Source organism: Schistocerca cancellata, chromosome 9 (genome assembly GCF_023864275.1).
Source record: "Schistocerca cancellata isolate TAMUIC-IGC-003103 chromosome 9, iqSchCanc2.1, whole genome shotgun sequence".
In the NCBI taxonomy this organism is placed as follows: domain Eukaryota; kingdom Metazoa; phylum Arthropoda; class Insecta; order Orthoptera; family Acrididae; genus Schistocerca; species Schistocerca cancellata.
Window position 1 is genome coordinate 328,056,820 of NC_064634.1, and position 15,200 is coordinate 328,072,019.

Sequence of the window (15,200 nt, forward strand, 5' to 3'; positions counted from 1 at the left end):
CTTTTTTCCAAGAACTGGGCATGGTTTTTTGTTCAAGGGATCTATGATAGATTATAGATAGAAGAGGGACTCACTCAGCCACAAATTCAGTATAAACTCTGACAACGATTCCATAGGGCCCTGGACGTTTGTTCAGTTTTAACGATTTTAGCTGTTTGTCAACACCACTAACACTAACATTATTTCATTCATCTTTTCAGTGGTATGAGGATAAAATTGAGGAACTTCTCCTGGATCGTCCTTTGTAAAGGAACACTTAAAAATGGAGTTCAGCATTTCAGCGTTTGCTTTCCTACCGTCAATTTCAGTTCCTGTCTCGTTCGCTAGGGACTGGATGATTGTGTCATAAAACTATGACTGTGTTGAAAAACAAATAATGCTTTATAAAAAGTCAATTAATGCCTCCTTAGCTAAATGTCATTTTTTTCCCCGAAAGCTCTATTTTTCCTCCACTTTCACATAAAGAACGATTTTACTCTGTAATTTCCACTCTTAAGTGATTCTGCTGGAAGCCACATAACAACGCATTTTGAAAATATCAATACCACAGGAGTTTCCTTTCTTTTCTGACACTTCACTTCAGTCTTCCACCTTACGAGAGGAATCTAATCTTACACATTTCTACCAGACTTTTGACAGGGGGTTATGTTACTTTGGATACTTTCATTACGGCATATATTTTTACAAGTTACATACTAGTTTAAGGCAGGAAACTGTGAATTCCGTTAAAAAGATATATCTCCTGACACACGCCCCATGCAAAATGAACATTAGCAGTTTATGACTATACATCCTTGTTAGTATTACAAGTAATTATACACATATCATAATCATTATGCTTGCTGAATATCCAGTTTGGTTACCATAAATTGTCTAAACAGCCCATATACAGGGGATAGGCAAAATAACGTGAACACCTGTACTTACTTGGGAATGGTTTATTGATAAGGGGTTGGAACCCCATTTGCCCATAATACAGCTGTGATTCTTCTGGAAATACTGGCATATAATGATTTATAGTCTCCAGTGGAATGTTATGCCACTCTTCAATCAGAACCTCTTCTACCTCCTGTAGTGACGAGGGAGGTGGAAATCTGCTCCGGAGTCTGTGCTCCAATACCGCCCACAAGCGTTCAATGGTGTTCAAGTCCAGGGACTGTGCTGGTAGGGAAGACACTGCAATTCAGTTGCATGCTCCTCATACTCCAATTGTAGTGTCCTAGCTGTGTGAATGGGTGCATTATCGTCCTGAAATATGAAATCATTGCTGGGGAACAACATCTGAATCATGGAGTTCACATAATCACTGGCTGTAATACAGCCTTTGAGAGTAATGCTGGGACCAACAGAATACCACGATATGGTTGCCCGTGACATCAAACTTCCACTTCCATGCTTAACTGTTGGAATCAAGCAATCAAAATTGCAGGCTTCCTTTGGTTTCCTCCAGACATAAACCCCGCCAGACATCGGAAACAATGAAAATGTTGACTCATCGGGCCACATGATGTGTTTCCACTGATCAGCTGCCCAGGATTTATGCTCCTGACACAATTTTTTACACTTGTTTGCATTGGTTGTCGTCACTAATGGTTTCAGTATAGCAGCTTGTCCATGAATATTCACTTTATGGAGTTCTTGGCAGACAGTGTCGATTGGTATGTGGTCCCAAAGATGGCTATTGAGCTCTGCAGTCACTTTAGGTGTTGTAGTTTTGTGTTGTTTTGACACAATTCGTGCTAGTGTACTACGATCTGTCATTCAGTTCTGCTTTGTGCCCACTATTACATTTACACGATGATGTCTTTCCATGTTTTGTGTAGGCTGTCATGACTGTTAAAACAGTCGCTCTTGAAACATTCAATAAGTTGGCCATCTTCGTTACTGATGGTCCAGCTAATTGGGCCCCTACAATCTGCCCTCTTTGGAATTCTTTTTGGTCTTTCATTGCATGTTGACCTCGGCCTCTGAATGCAAATATGAAGTGTGTACTACTTGTAAACAATCTGCACGGATGCCTTGTCCATACTAAATATGAACAGTCTGTGCGAAATGTGCCTTACCTGTGTTGTTGACCGTCAAACACAACCATCCCATTACTACCACTTTTCACATTATTTTGACTATTCCCTGTGTGATTTATTAAAATGCTGTATGTATAATATGTGATGTATGCAACACTTGCTCCCTCCAAAAATACTAATTATTAACAACAAAATCTCTAACAACATAACAGATGCATGCCTACTTACTAGTATTTACCCTTCCAACCCCTTGCCCTTCTCAAAATTCAATTTCATGGCCAGTGCTGCAGCCATAAACAGTTATTCTGCTTCTTTACAAAGTATTCATCATGCAAAATAAAATAATTTGAGTACGAATGCAAGCCAATCTGTTTTGACGCAAACATGACCATTTACGAATATGCAGACTCCTACATAAAAAATGTAAAAAAGTTAGATCAAGGGACAATATTAGTGTTGTACACCTTTATTAGTGGCAACATAAGAACACTCAAACATATAAATAAAATGTCTGATCTGTACCTTTTGTGACAGGAAAAATGTTGCATGCAACAAGGGATTCATTCTAACGATCTTGTGGACCTGGCATAGATCCTACATACAACAAAAAAGAAAGAAAGTTAAGTACACAGAAGAATCTAATTACTATATGGAACAAGCAACTTCACACACACAGGAATAATAACTAAACAACAGCCTGCAAACAAACATTTTGGTTGCATGACATCTAGAAAGTTGATCAATGGATACTAATAAAGCAATGTGGGTCACACTATCATATTTAAAGAAAGTCAAATTTATGTGCCACCAAGAGTTTGTGAGATAACAATGCTGTTTATGTGGCTAATGCATATGTCACACAGAGGGACTAATTAACTATTCATATGGACTTCACATTACTACTGTCTAAAATTATAAAGTCCAGACATAAATACAACTGATGTTTATTAGCAGTTGTTTCCAATCTGCTATAAAAAGAAAAATGCAGTTCATAGATACCACTAAACAGCAATGAAATAATTACTAATAGATGCCACTTTGACATTTAACTTTTGCTAGCTCAATGTGCCGAACAGCCACATAATATCCAATGCACGAACGCACATAGGTTAAGACCTCTCAAGCTAATGTTCTCTCACAAACTAGCTACGATTACCAGCTATAATGAGTCCCACAACAGTGCCATAACAGTGGGGAATCTGAATAATGACAGCATATTAGCATTGCTTAATCATATAAAAGCTTTTTACTTTTGAAATAGGATTTTTTTAAAATATTTTTTATATTGGTGATACAGTGCAACAGATAACATGTAGGCTGCTGCAATAATTTTACGCCTGATGATCATCATTTCGAGAAAAACTGGTATCAATAAGGATTTATTTTAGCAGCAGATCTCGGTGGTACAGAAATATGGTTTTCTTTAAATATTCACAAGTTATTGGGCAGCATCTACACAAAATATATGACATTTTAAGTCTGGATATAACTTAAAAAAACCATAGGCTTAATTCCACATAATTATCATCAAATGAAGAGAGACTTTAACACATCCAAAACAAAAGACCCTCATGCAAAGCAAAACACATATACAAACAATAAGGAAGGCAACTTATACTTGCTGCTGTTAACTCTTTGACCTAGATAATTGATCATTCAGTGATGGAACATGTTATTTCCTCTTGTTCTTTTACTGAGAAGAGAGCATACATCCACTGTGTTTTCAATGTATTTTAAGTAAGTAGTGGTATGCCAGCATGTTAAGCTTAATCCAATAAAAATACTGGGTAGTGCAGAAAAGCCCTGAGATAACATACCAATAACAAAAAGAAAACCCACAGTGTCAAGACGAGTCACATCACACTATGGCATGAGAGGTCTACTACTTAATTCAATTGTGAAACCCATTCAGATTTTGAGCCTTGTGACATATATTTTTGCTATCTGACAATTGCAGCTAGCCTTATGCCTGTTCTGCACTAACAGAACACATTTGAGATACCTTGCTGGATAAATGGCCCCTCTAGACTTTTTCATGTATTAAAGTGTTTCACTACACTGATGCTTAAAATGGCAGGTTTGAGGCCAATCAGAATGCTGGAGTTCTTGTCTATCTCTATACCCATTTCCTAAATTAAAGTTTGTTCCTTGATGCACCATTTTGTGATATTTCAGATAACATAAATTAAATGTGAATGTTACACTGCATCCCTTCCTCATATCAATGGCAAAAAAAAAGAACTTCTGTGGCAGTGCAAGCTGATACCACTGCCTAATATGGGCACTGGCAGGATGCTCATGATTTCTACAGTGCTCTGTAACTCATCAGATGTTTCTTTAATGAATAATGATGATGATGATTATGATAATAATAATGACCCCTCCCAGGGGACGCCGTGTTGTCGAAGGCATCTTAAATGCCAGGTAGGAGGGCTTGTGTGTTCTGTCGAAGTCATGAGCTGTACTGGCAGTAGCAAAGCTACTGGCAGAGTCACCCAGGTTGAAGTGGTCTCGATGGAGTGGTCACACAAAGTGGGTCCCACAACACAGGGCGGGGTAAGCTCTAAAGACATAGTGAAGCCAACTTTCCTAAAGGAGTAAATCAAATACCAATCCTGGCCCTGCAAGTTGGGGGTTGGGCAAGGGCCTAACAATCCCTTCCTTTTAAAAAATGTTTAAAAACTTCAAAGGAAAGAAGCTGGACTGATATAAGAACAGTGACAAAGCACTGTAGCACTGTTAAAGGGAAGGCAAAGGCAAATGAAAAATGATGTGTTCACTGGAACCTGGAATGTTAGATCATTATACAGGATGGGGTGGATGAGGGGAGGACCTGTGGTCACTGCTAGAACAGCTCAATAAAACCAAGGCAGGCATAGTTGCACTACAGGAAATATGAGGGAATGGACACAGAGTGCTTTATATGGGAAGCTGGATAATTTTCCACCATGCTCCAGAGAGCAAACATGTATTTGTCATAGGGTTCACAGCAAGACAAAAATTTAAACATATAGTGGGTGGATTTACTGGCATGACATCTACAATCTCACAAATGAGATTGAAGACCTGATATGCAAACTATTCATTGATCAATGTACATGCACCTGCAGAAGTAGCAAATGACCGGGATAAAGACACCTTCTATGAGAACCTCGAGAGAGCCTATGACCAAGGCCTTGGGCATGATGTTAAAATAATTGTTGGAGACATCAATGCACCGAGTGGAAAAGAAGCTTATTACCATCCAGCAACAGGAAAGCATAGCCTCCATGAATACAAAAATGATAAAGGACACAAATTTGTTCAGTTTGCAATATCACATAACATGGCTGTAGGCAGCACTATGTTTCCACGCAAAAGGATCCACAAAGCAACATGGTGTAGCCCTGATCAGCATACCTTCAACAACAAAAATCAAAGAGTTATTGATGGCAGGCATTTGTCAAACTTACAAGATGTACATAATAGAGGGAAACATTCCACGTGGGAAAAATATATCTAAAAACAAAGATTTTGAGACTTACCAAACAAAAGCGCTGGCAGGTCAATAGACTTCACCTTTTTTTCCCCCTGAGGTAAGTCTTTCCGCTCCTGGGATTGGAATGACTCCTTACCCTCTCCCTTAAAACCCACATCCTTTCGTCTTTCCCTCTCCTTCCCTCTTTCCTGATGAAGCAACTGTTTGTTGCGAAAGCTTGAATTTTGTGTGTATGTTTGTGTTCGTTTGTGTGTCTATCGACCTGCCAGCGCTTTTGTTTGGTAAGTCTCAAAATCTTTGCTTTTACAAGATGTACATACGTACAGAGGAGTTAATGTGCATTCAGACCACAACCTTGTAATTACAAAACTAAGAGCTTGAATATCAAATGCAAGGAAAGTGAAAGGAACATCTCAAAAAAAAGTATATGGCATCAAAGCTACAAAGTTAAGAGTTTGCTAAAACGTACTCAGAGGGTTATTGAGAATTTTGCACTATACATTCCTGGTGTAAGTGATACTTTGGATCAGGAATGGAGTGCTTGCAGGAATGCAGTCATTAAGGCAGCAGAAGAGCTGCTATGGAAAGAAGGAAAACAACCATGAAATTCCTGGTTTGATGAAGATTGTAACTGAGTAAGTTCCGAGAAAAACTTGGCTCACAGGAAAATGCTTGAGAAATCATATACAAGTTTAGCAATAAGAAATTATCAGAATAAAAGGAAAAGAAGAGATAACACTTCATCGGAAGAATAAAAGGGAATGGGAAAGGAAGCAGATTGAAGAACTGGAGGCAATTGGAAAAACAAATGTCAGAAATCTATCTGAAAATTAATAGCGAAAGAAGAACATTAAAGCCACATATTAATATATGTAAAAATAAAAGTGGGGAATTACTAACTGATGACCAAGAGATATTGGAATGTTGGGTAGACTATTTTAGTGAACTGTTGGCCCCCTCTTGAAGAGATCCTAATCCTACCAGAACAGAAGATGATGAAGCCATAGTCCCCCCCCCCCTCCCCTTTCTCTCTCAGGGAGAAGTAGACAAAAGCAGTAACCCAACTGAAGAACAATAAAGCACCAGACACTGATAAAATAACACACTACTGAAAAAAGGAAGGGTTGCCAACAGAATGTAGGGATAGTGTGTTTGATACACAAGAAAGGAGATACATTTAAATGTGACAACTACAGAGCATAACACTCCTAAAAAAGTACTGTCCAATATCTTGTTTAGTAGACTCTTACCCATAGCAGAAAACATTATTGGAAGTTATCAATGTGGATTCAGACCAGGAAAGTTAACTTGGAACCAGATATTTACTCTCTGGCAAACAGTAGAAAAGACCAACAAATTTAATGTTGGTGTGCACAATCTTTTCATTGATTTCAATATGACACAATAAATCAGGCTAAATTTTATGAGGCAATGTGGGTGCCTGAGAAGTTGGTGCATTTGGTGGAGGTGTACTGTGCGACTGCAGTTGAAGCTGTCACCCCAGTTTTCCACACTAATTGGGCTAAAACAAGAAGATGGGCTTTCCTGCCTATTCTTCAATTTGGCAATCAAAGAAGTGATGTGCGGGTCGGGTATCCAGACAAGAGATACTATCTATTATAAGTCTATACAACTTTTGGGATATGCAGGTGATTTGGACCTAATGAGTCCATTGAGAGATCTAAAGTCACTTCTCAGCTCTAAAACTGAGGGCACAGATGACAGGCCTGAAAATTAATGAAGGAAAGACCAAGTATATGTACAATGGTACAAATCAACCGTTACAGACCTCAGTAACCCTTGATAGAATGACTTTTGAGTGAGTGGAGTGTTTCATTTATCTCGGGGCAAAGATAGAAGCAAATGTCAGCACTTCGAATGAAATTATGGCCCACATAAGAGCTTCTAATAAATATTATTTTGGAATGCTGAGACATTTTAAATCCTAGCTCCTATCACAAGACACTAAGTGCCGAGTCTATAAAATGCTGATACGCCCAGTACATACGTGTGGTTCAGAAACAGGGATGATTACAAGACAGGGTGAAAGTAGACTGAGATCACACGAAAGAAGTATATTGAGGAGAATCTTTGGACCTGTGTATGACAATAGGAGTTGGAGAGAGCAAAGGAATGATGAGCCACTGCTTTAAGGAGGATGATGTGGTAATGTTCATAAAGTTGTGTAGATTGAGATGGGCTAGACATGAATATGACTCGATGAGACAGATCCTGCAAGGAAAGTCTGCTGCAGTGAACCTGGAGGAAGATGAGCAAGAGGACAATTGAGGTTGAGATGGAGTGATGAGGTAGGAGAAGAAGCTACCCTAGTTGGCTGCCATAACTGGAGGTCTACAGCAAAGTCCAGAGAGGAATGGCAGAAAATTATTGAAGAGGCCAGATGATGGGATGATGATAATGATGATGATGATAATCATTATTGTCAAAACCAAGAGGAACACTATACTGCTGCAATGGATATGGGATAGTTGCCACCAGAGTAATGTGCTCAAGCTATCTGACACATTAGTTCTTTATTACTCTAGTTATATTTCCTCTGTCAACATGAAGTGTGCTGCTTGCAACTGGTAGTTCAGCAAGCTTGAGTTCTAGCTTTCTGATGGGTGGCCTCTTCAAAGAACTAATCTAAAAATTTGAATGGGTATGGCATGCCTCCTAGTCTCTGTGCTAAGGCACAGTGCTCTATTAGCCAAGCAGATTCCCACTGGGCATAATTATCTACATGTGAAAGAATGAGCAATATCATTGTTTTGCCTTTTCCGGTAAAATTCTGCAGCTTCAGAACTACTGCATTCAAGAAAAAGTTTACCATTTATTACACATTTCCCACTTTTGATTCCAGGTCTATAAAGGAGGTACTCTACACATATTAAAATAAAATTAGCCAAATATAAAACTCTTTAAAGGAGCAGATACATTTAACCAATGAGCATCAATTCATTAACACAAGCTACCACAGTCAGAGGTAATTTATATGCAAAATTGTTAGTAATCTGCTAAATGGATGTGACATTTTAACCCAGGATAGGTGACATTGGAACACACAGCAGTATACAGAAGTGGGACAGGGTCTAAGAAGCTGTCACCTATTGTGTAAAGAAAATACCTCTTTCATTGGCATACGGAGCTTGAGAATCTCACCATACCGTCGCAGCACCTCCATCGGTGCATGGATCTTAATAAAAACCAATCCATTTGGTTCTGGCTTTTCATACTCAAGTTCAAGTCCTGTGTAAAAGTAACACGTTCAAATTAAATAATCTGCAGGATCCAAACATAAATGAAATGGTAAGGCATGAAAAACTTAGGCACCTGATTACTTTGAAATGGATTAACTGATAGTGTTATCAAATACTGATATAGGATGCAATAAACATACAATTTAAAATGTCACTTGTAATTTCTTGTAAACATTGTGTAGTTACTTGTGGTAGGACATAACAGCACCTAAGAACAAGTATGACTTATTTTTTAAAAGATATCATATTTGCCAATGACTGGAAAATATTTATTTTAGCTTGGGGAAAATTTTTGCTGCAATGTATGCTGGAACTGCAACAAACTCCATACAGATGCCTTGAAACAGAACTAATTAACTTCTCATAGCTGGAATTCTGGTGCAGTTCCAACATATATTGCAACAAAAATTTTCCGATAGCTAACATAAATACTTTCTACAGTCAATGTCGAATATGAAGTCCTTTAAAATGTTCTACATGATTGTGATCCAAAAACATGGGAAGTTAACAATATGAGTTAATTTGTGTACATAATTGTCATATTTAGAAGATGATCTCAGTAATATTAATGAGGATAAACTAGTTACAACACCTTCTTGAATTAGATTCTTTTCAAATATACGTCGCCTCTCACGAGATTCATGTGTTACTGCTTTTTCATTGTGCTCATCCCATACAATCACAAAGTCAATACTGCGTTTTTTATCCCTGAAGTAGAGTGATGCCTGAAACAAGAAAGTCAGCTGTTTTCATTGGAAATATATAAATTACAGAATATTTCTTCTGAAATATGATGAATGATGTTACTACATAGTATATATGATGATAAAAATAACACACCAACAAAACTGAGCATTTGACATCTACCAGAATAAATAGCAGTGAGAACCTTGGTTATTACAACACCCGACTTTTATCCCATGTAATGGTAATACAACATTAACAGAGACTTTTATCACAGAGTTCACATATGACAGATGGCCAAGTGTATGCTCTGCTCCAGCTATGAAGTGGCTGATGAAAATGAAATCATGGAGCTCCATGGAGAGACATACTTGCACTGTGAAACATACATTTATATTTAACATAATAAAAAATTGTTCTTCTTCAAGCCACTTTGTTCATACTAAGACTGCTTCAAATAAATATGGTACTCAGTTCCTTCATTCCTTAGTAATTATGCACATTTATTATGGTGCAAGGTTTCAAATATGATGTACCTTAACACTTAGTTGGCTATCTAGTGATTCACCCACCACAGACTAGAGACTCATGCTAACATACAAATTCCTGCATAAGTGGTCAATGGCAAACTTAAGATACACTTATAGTTATATGTTTCACCCAGCCTAAATGACTGAAATGATATATATGACAGTTGAACAGCTGGTTTCATCAACCAGAAATTCTCCCTCACTTCCAGGTACTATTGCTGTTATTGAGATAAGACAGTCTGACTCAAAAACAGTTTATGTGGGGTGGCAGGACAAAGTGTGGCACTCTACCAGGAGGGGTTCCTGGTTTGAGAAGCCTAGGCTGTCCATTTGAGAAACTGCATTGATGCTATATTATTTTTCCTATTATTAAATTTATGCATTGGCTGCCTTTGGTCAGTAAATGTGTTTTTAAAGTCAATTTTTCTTGTTTCAATATGAATGGTATGTATGTGCATAGTTGTGTGTTTCCTGCATATCAGTTTCCACCCCAACTGCCCTTTCACCTCCTCCCTATTGTTGTCACCTCACCCACATAGTGTGCCACCCTCTGCCAATGCACCTGTCTGTCTTTCCCCTTTCCTGCTCCTCTCCTTTTCACTCCTCATCCCCCAATCCCCACATGCCTGCCCCACAGCCTCCCAACACTGTGTCTGTTGGCAGTCTAGTCCCTACACACTGCACCAAACACAGCTCTTCTCTCTCCACACATGTACCCTGCTATCTTTTCCCCTACTGATTGCTGCTTCCATTCTATGTGACATTTGCATTCTGGTTAGAGCTGCTGCAGATGGCAGTCATATGTGCATGAGGTTTGCTTGCTTGTGTGAATATCTGTGTGTGTGTGTGTGTGTGTGTGTGTGTGTGTGTGTGTGTGTGTGTGTGTGTGTGTGTGTGTGTTTCCTTTTCTGAAGAAGGCTTTGGCTGAAAGCTAATGTGTAAATGTCTTTTCATTGTGGCTGTCTGCAACTCAACGTGCCATCTCTATGTTTAGCAGCAAACTATATTTTCCTTATATTGTTATACCAGTGAGTTAGTTTTATCTTCATTGGCGAGATCAGGTTTTCAGTATTAGTTCTATGAGCAAGGTTTGATTTTGTATTATCATGGACTTCATTTTAACTATACAGGTCAAGTGGAATTTCTGATACCAATATTTAGTTCGTCCCAACCCAAAACCCCCAACTCCTGTGGTTACCTTATTAGTTTCATGTTATTTCAGCAATTCAGTAGTTTTCCCTACTATTTGTGTCTGTTCACATACGTAGTGAGTGATGTCACGGTCACCGCATTGTGTAAGCTCGAAATAGGGGTGTCCGCCATCTGGATGATGTCACGGATCAAAAATGATGGGTGGTCCAGCAGTTTCCAGCTATCCTCCCTAAAGAGTTTAGATCTTGTGGGCTATTAAAGGAATCAGGGCAATCTCTTTCACATACCATCTTCTCAATTTCTTCAGGCGCTTCCAGCATTAAATTCAATTATGGGCATTCAGCAATGTGATTATGAATTTATGCCTAAATTTTTGAACCTTTTTGTTTAGAAGACAGAACATTGTCAAAATATCTGTCACACTCCCCATTACTCCCATCCACATTCACTCACACAGTCATACCACACTACACAAAACTGAAAACTGTGTGTAGTCTTTGTATAATTTTTCACCAAAAATCAAGTTAAATATAACATGGCTATCCATAAGAAAATGGAACTGGTTTGTAATCTAAATATAGACCTCTTCCCTAATAATTTATCAACAGACAGGAAATAAAATTTTAATGCTCATTATTACATTCATCTCATTCAACATTCAGCAGCTGCCCATGTTTGGAATACCAAAGGGGGCCGTTTAAAATGTGGTGCCTAGTAGACCTACAACACAAATGCATCACTTCTGCATTTAATTAATCCTAAACAGTATTGCTGCTTGTAAAAGATTGATGCAATTGGTGTAGGAGCAATATTATGGTAAACTGTTGATTGGCGTGAAGATTAAACATTATATGTATTGAAACCTCCTGGAAGATTAAAACTGTGTGCCCGACCGAGACTCGAACTCGGGACCTTTGCCTTTCGTGGGCAAGTGCTCTACCATCTGAGCTACCAAAGCACGACTCACGCCCGGTCCTCACAGCTTTACTTCTGCCAGATACTGTAGTGAATTTCCAATGTTAGTCACATCTGTCAACAGCATACTTAACTTTCACATTTCCTTCCTCTGCATGCAGAACCCCATCTGGTATCTGTGTAACGTTAATCATTTGACAGTTGCAAGTTGATGTACAGGTCATGAAAATTATTAAAAAGGTAACCATGTTTTCATAATTACACATACATTAAGTTAATTTATAAAATTACAAGTCATCAGCAATATATCAGAGCTATTAAACACTATTACTTGTGTTCCAATTAAGAGCTACAACTATTATGACAATGATATAATGGATGTGTTTATCATCAATTCAGGCAGGGCTGAAACAGAAGAAACAGTGGTGGCCTACTCCACACTAACATTGGGCGGCTATGAAAAACAACAATGCTGGGAGATTCATAACATAATCGGTAGGCCTATATAACTACTAAAATTTGTGTTCACTTTGAGTTGTTCTTGTATTACGCCTACCTTTCGACTCGTAATGACAGTGGAGCAAATTAATCACTTTAGTTATCAATGAACTGGGACTAAAAATAAATTTGACGTAAATAATTGTTATTATTGTAATTTACTCTTCTGGTGTAACACGAAGGAATCGAAAAAAGGGCTTGACCACAATAGGAAATATCCAAACAAACTCATGTGTACTTGTTTGAAAAGGACAGGGCCGCGAAGGACAGTGAGAGTGGTTGACGTATCTGTAGAGAGAAATAGTAAATAAAACCTTTGTTTGTGTATTCAGGAGTCCCGTTGTTTCAGTCTTATGCGCGTGCTGCTCATCCTCCGTTAGTGCGTCCACACCACACTGAGTGTTTCTTCTTCCCTCTTCCGTGATGAGTTGTGCACTGCCTTCTGTCCTCACAGTCATTGGAAACTCTTCAGGCGTAAAATTCTGGCTCTTACGTCCTGACATTTTGATATGGGCCATGCTCACCCCACATTACAACGAATCACAAAGTATAATATGTATTAGTCAACATACTGATATTCAAGAAACACCACACGAAGAATAAGACTAGTGGTTCATTAGGAACAGTCATGTCACTGCACTTTCACGTATCATGATTTTCAGTTAATTATAACAGTTTCAACCGGCTTCCCGTACAATACATTTCCCAACCCCCCCACGCCGCCACCCATCACCACTCTCACCCCACAGTGTTTGCCAAAGCATTTTCCTGACACAGATATTACACACAGATAACGCAGCACAAGCCAGATCAGAGTTGCTTATCAAATACCTGCTGTAGACGATTGATATACCTCCTTTTTAAATCTCTGCAGTGTCTGTAGGTTACTTAACAGAATAAATTTGTGAAATCAGATCACTATTCCGTTGTTTTCATGTTAAAAATTACGTATAGAGTTGATACAATTAGTAATTGACATGGAATAAGTTCTACAACGGCGCAAATAATAATAATAAAAAAATGTAGCAGTTGAATTTAATATACTGATAACTTTGCGCCGATGATGATTTAGCGTGGAATAAAGATCGGCCTACTTAAATACTAATCCGAAATCTTTTCTGTCTTATATCCTCTCGTTAACAACTGAATCTTAATTGTATTGTTCTGTAAGTTCACTTTTGTTGTAGGATTTCGAGTTAACAGTCATATGATAGGAAGATCTACTAGACAAGTTTTATAGCACTGAATGATATGTTGCTTTCACCTAGTTTTTTTTTTCTTTTCCTTCCAGTCTTATAATCTGACAATAAGTGTAAAAAAATAGTCATAGTTCCTCATATCCATTTTCCATTATGATTCAAGTAAAGATTAACAAGAAGAAAACTTCTATGATTGTCCACTATCGCCTAATGTTTCCTAAAGTGTATCTAACCATTTCTTTTAAAGCTATCTACTCTTTTCGATGTGAACTACAGGCTATTATCTGTTACAGAACTGCCTCATTTTAGGGTAAGTGTATAAGTGGGGTAAGTGTAAACTAGGTGCCATATATTTGGAATGGACCGGGAATCCTCCATTTGGGGGAGTTCGGCCGCCGAGGGCAACTACTTATTTCATTTGGTGCCACATTGGGCGACTTGCGCTTGTGAGATGGGGATGAAATGATGACGAGGACAACACAACACCCAGTCCCTGAACAGAGAAAACCTCCTGTCCCAGCCGGGAATCGGACACGGGCCCCTTGGCGTAGCATTCCACTGCGCTGACAAGTCAGCTAACGAGGGCAGACATCTACACTCCTGGAAATGGAAAAAAGAACACATTGACACCGGTGTGTCAGACCCACCATACTTGCTCCGGACACTGCGAGAGGGCTGTACAAGCAATGATCACATGCACGGCACAGCGGACACACCAGGAACCGCGGTGTTAGCCGTCGAATGGCGCTAGCTGCGCAGCATTTGTGCACCGCCGCCGTCAGTGTCAGCCAGTTTGCCGTGGCATACGGAGCTCCATCGCAGTCTTTAACACTGGTAGCATGCCGCGACAGCGTGGACGTGAACCGTATGTGCAGTTGACGGACTTTGAGCGAGGGCATATAGTGGGCATGCGGGAGGCCGGGTGGACGTACCGCCGAATTGCTCAACACGTGGGGCGTGAGGTCTCCACAGTACATCGATGTTGTCGCCAGTGGTCGGCGGAAGGTGCACGTGCCCGTCGACCTGGGACCGGACCGCAGCGACGCACGGATGCACGCCAAGACCGTAGGATCCTACGCAGTGCCGTAGGGGACCGCACCGCCACTTCCCAGCAAATTAGGGACACTGTTGCTCCTGGGGTATCGGCGAGGACCATTCGCAACCGTCTCCATGAAGCTGGACTACGGTCCCGCACACCGTTAGGCCGTCTTCCGCTCACGCCCCAACATCGTGCAGCCCGCCTCCAGTGGTGTCGCGACAGGCGTGAATGGAGGGACGAATAGAGACGTGTCGTCTTCAGCGATGAGAATCGCTTCTGCCTTGGTGCCAATGATGGTCGTATGCGTGTTTGGCGCCGTGCAGGTGAGCGCCACAATCAGGACTGCATACGACCGAGGCACACAGGGCCAACACCCGGCATCATGGTGTGGGGAGCGATCTCCTACACTGGCCGTACACCA

The 15,200-nt window shown here is 39.7% G+C and overlaps 1 protein-coding gene across 2 annotated transcripts in view; it reads right to left on the reverse strand.

Moving 5' to 3' along the window:
* The window catches only part of LOC126100228 (anoctamin-1-like), a 126,029-nt gene extending 112,789 nt beyond the window's left edge, over window positions 1–13,240 (reverse strand). Inside the window, exons 1-4 of one of the 2 annotated variants that reach the window (XM_049910805.1) lie at window positions 12,856–13,240; window positions 9,355–9,487; window positions 8,630–8,751; window positions 2,547–2,618 (exon numbers count right to left, since the gene is read on the reverse strand). In XM_049910805.1, the coding sequence (XP_049766762.1) occupies window positions 2,547–2,618; window positions 8,630–8,751; window positions 9,355–9,487; window positions 12,856–13,059 (531 nt within the window). In that variant the 5' untranslated portion in view covers window positions 13,060–13,240. The remainder of the gene's footprint in view (window positions 1–2,546; window positions 2,619–8,629; window positions 8,752–9,354; window positions 9,488–12,855) is intronic. The other variant, XM_049910806.1, reaches the window with a different exon arrangement.
* Between the last annotated feature and the right edge of the window lie 1,960 nt (window positions 13,241–15,200).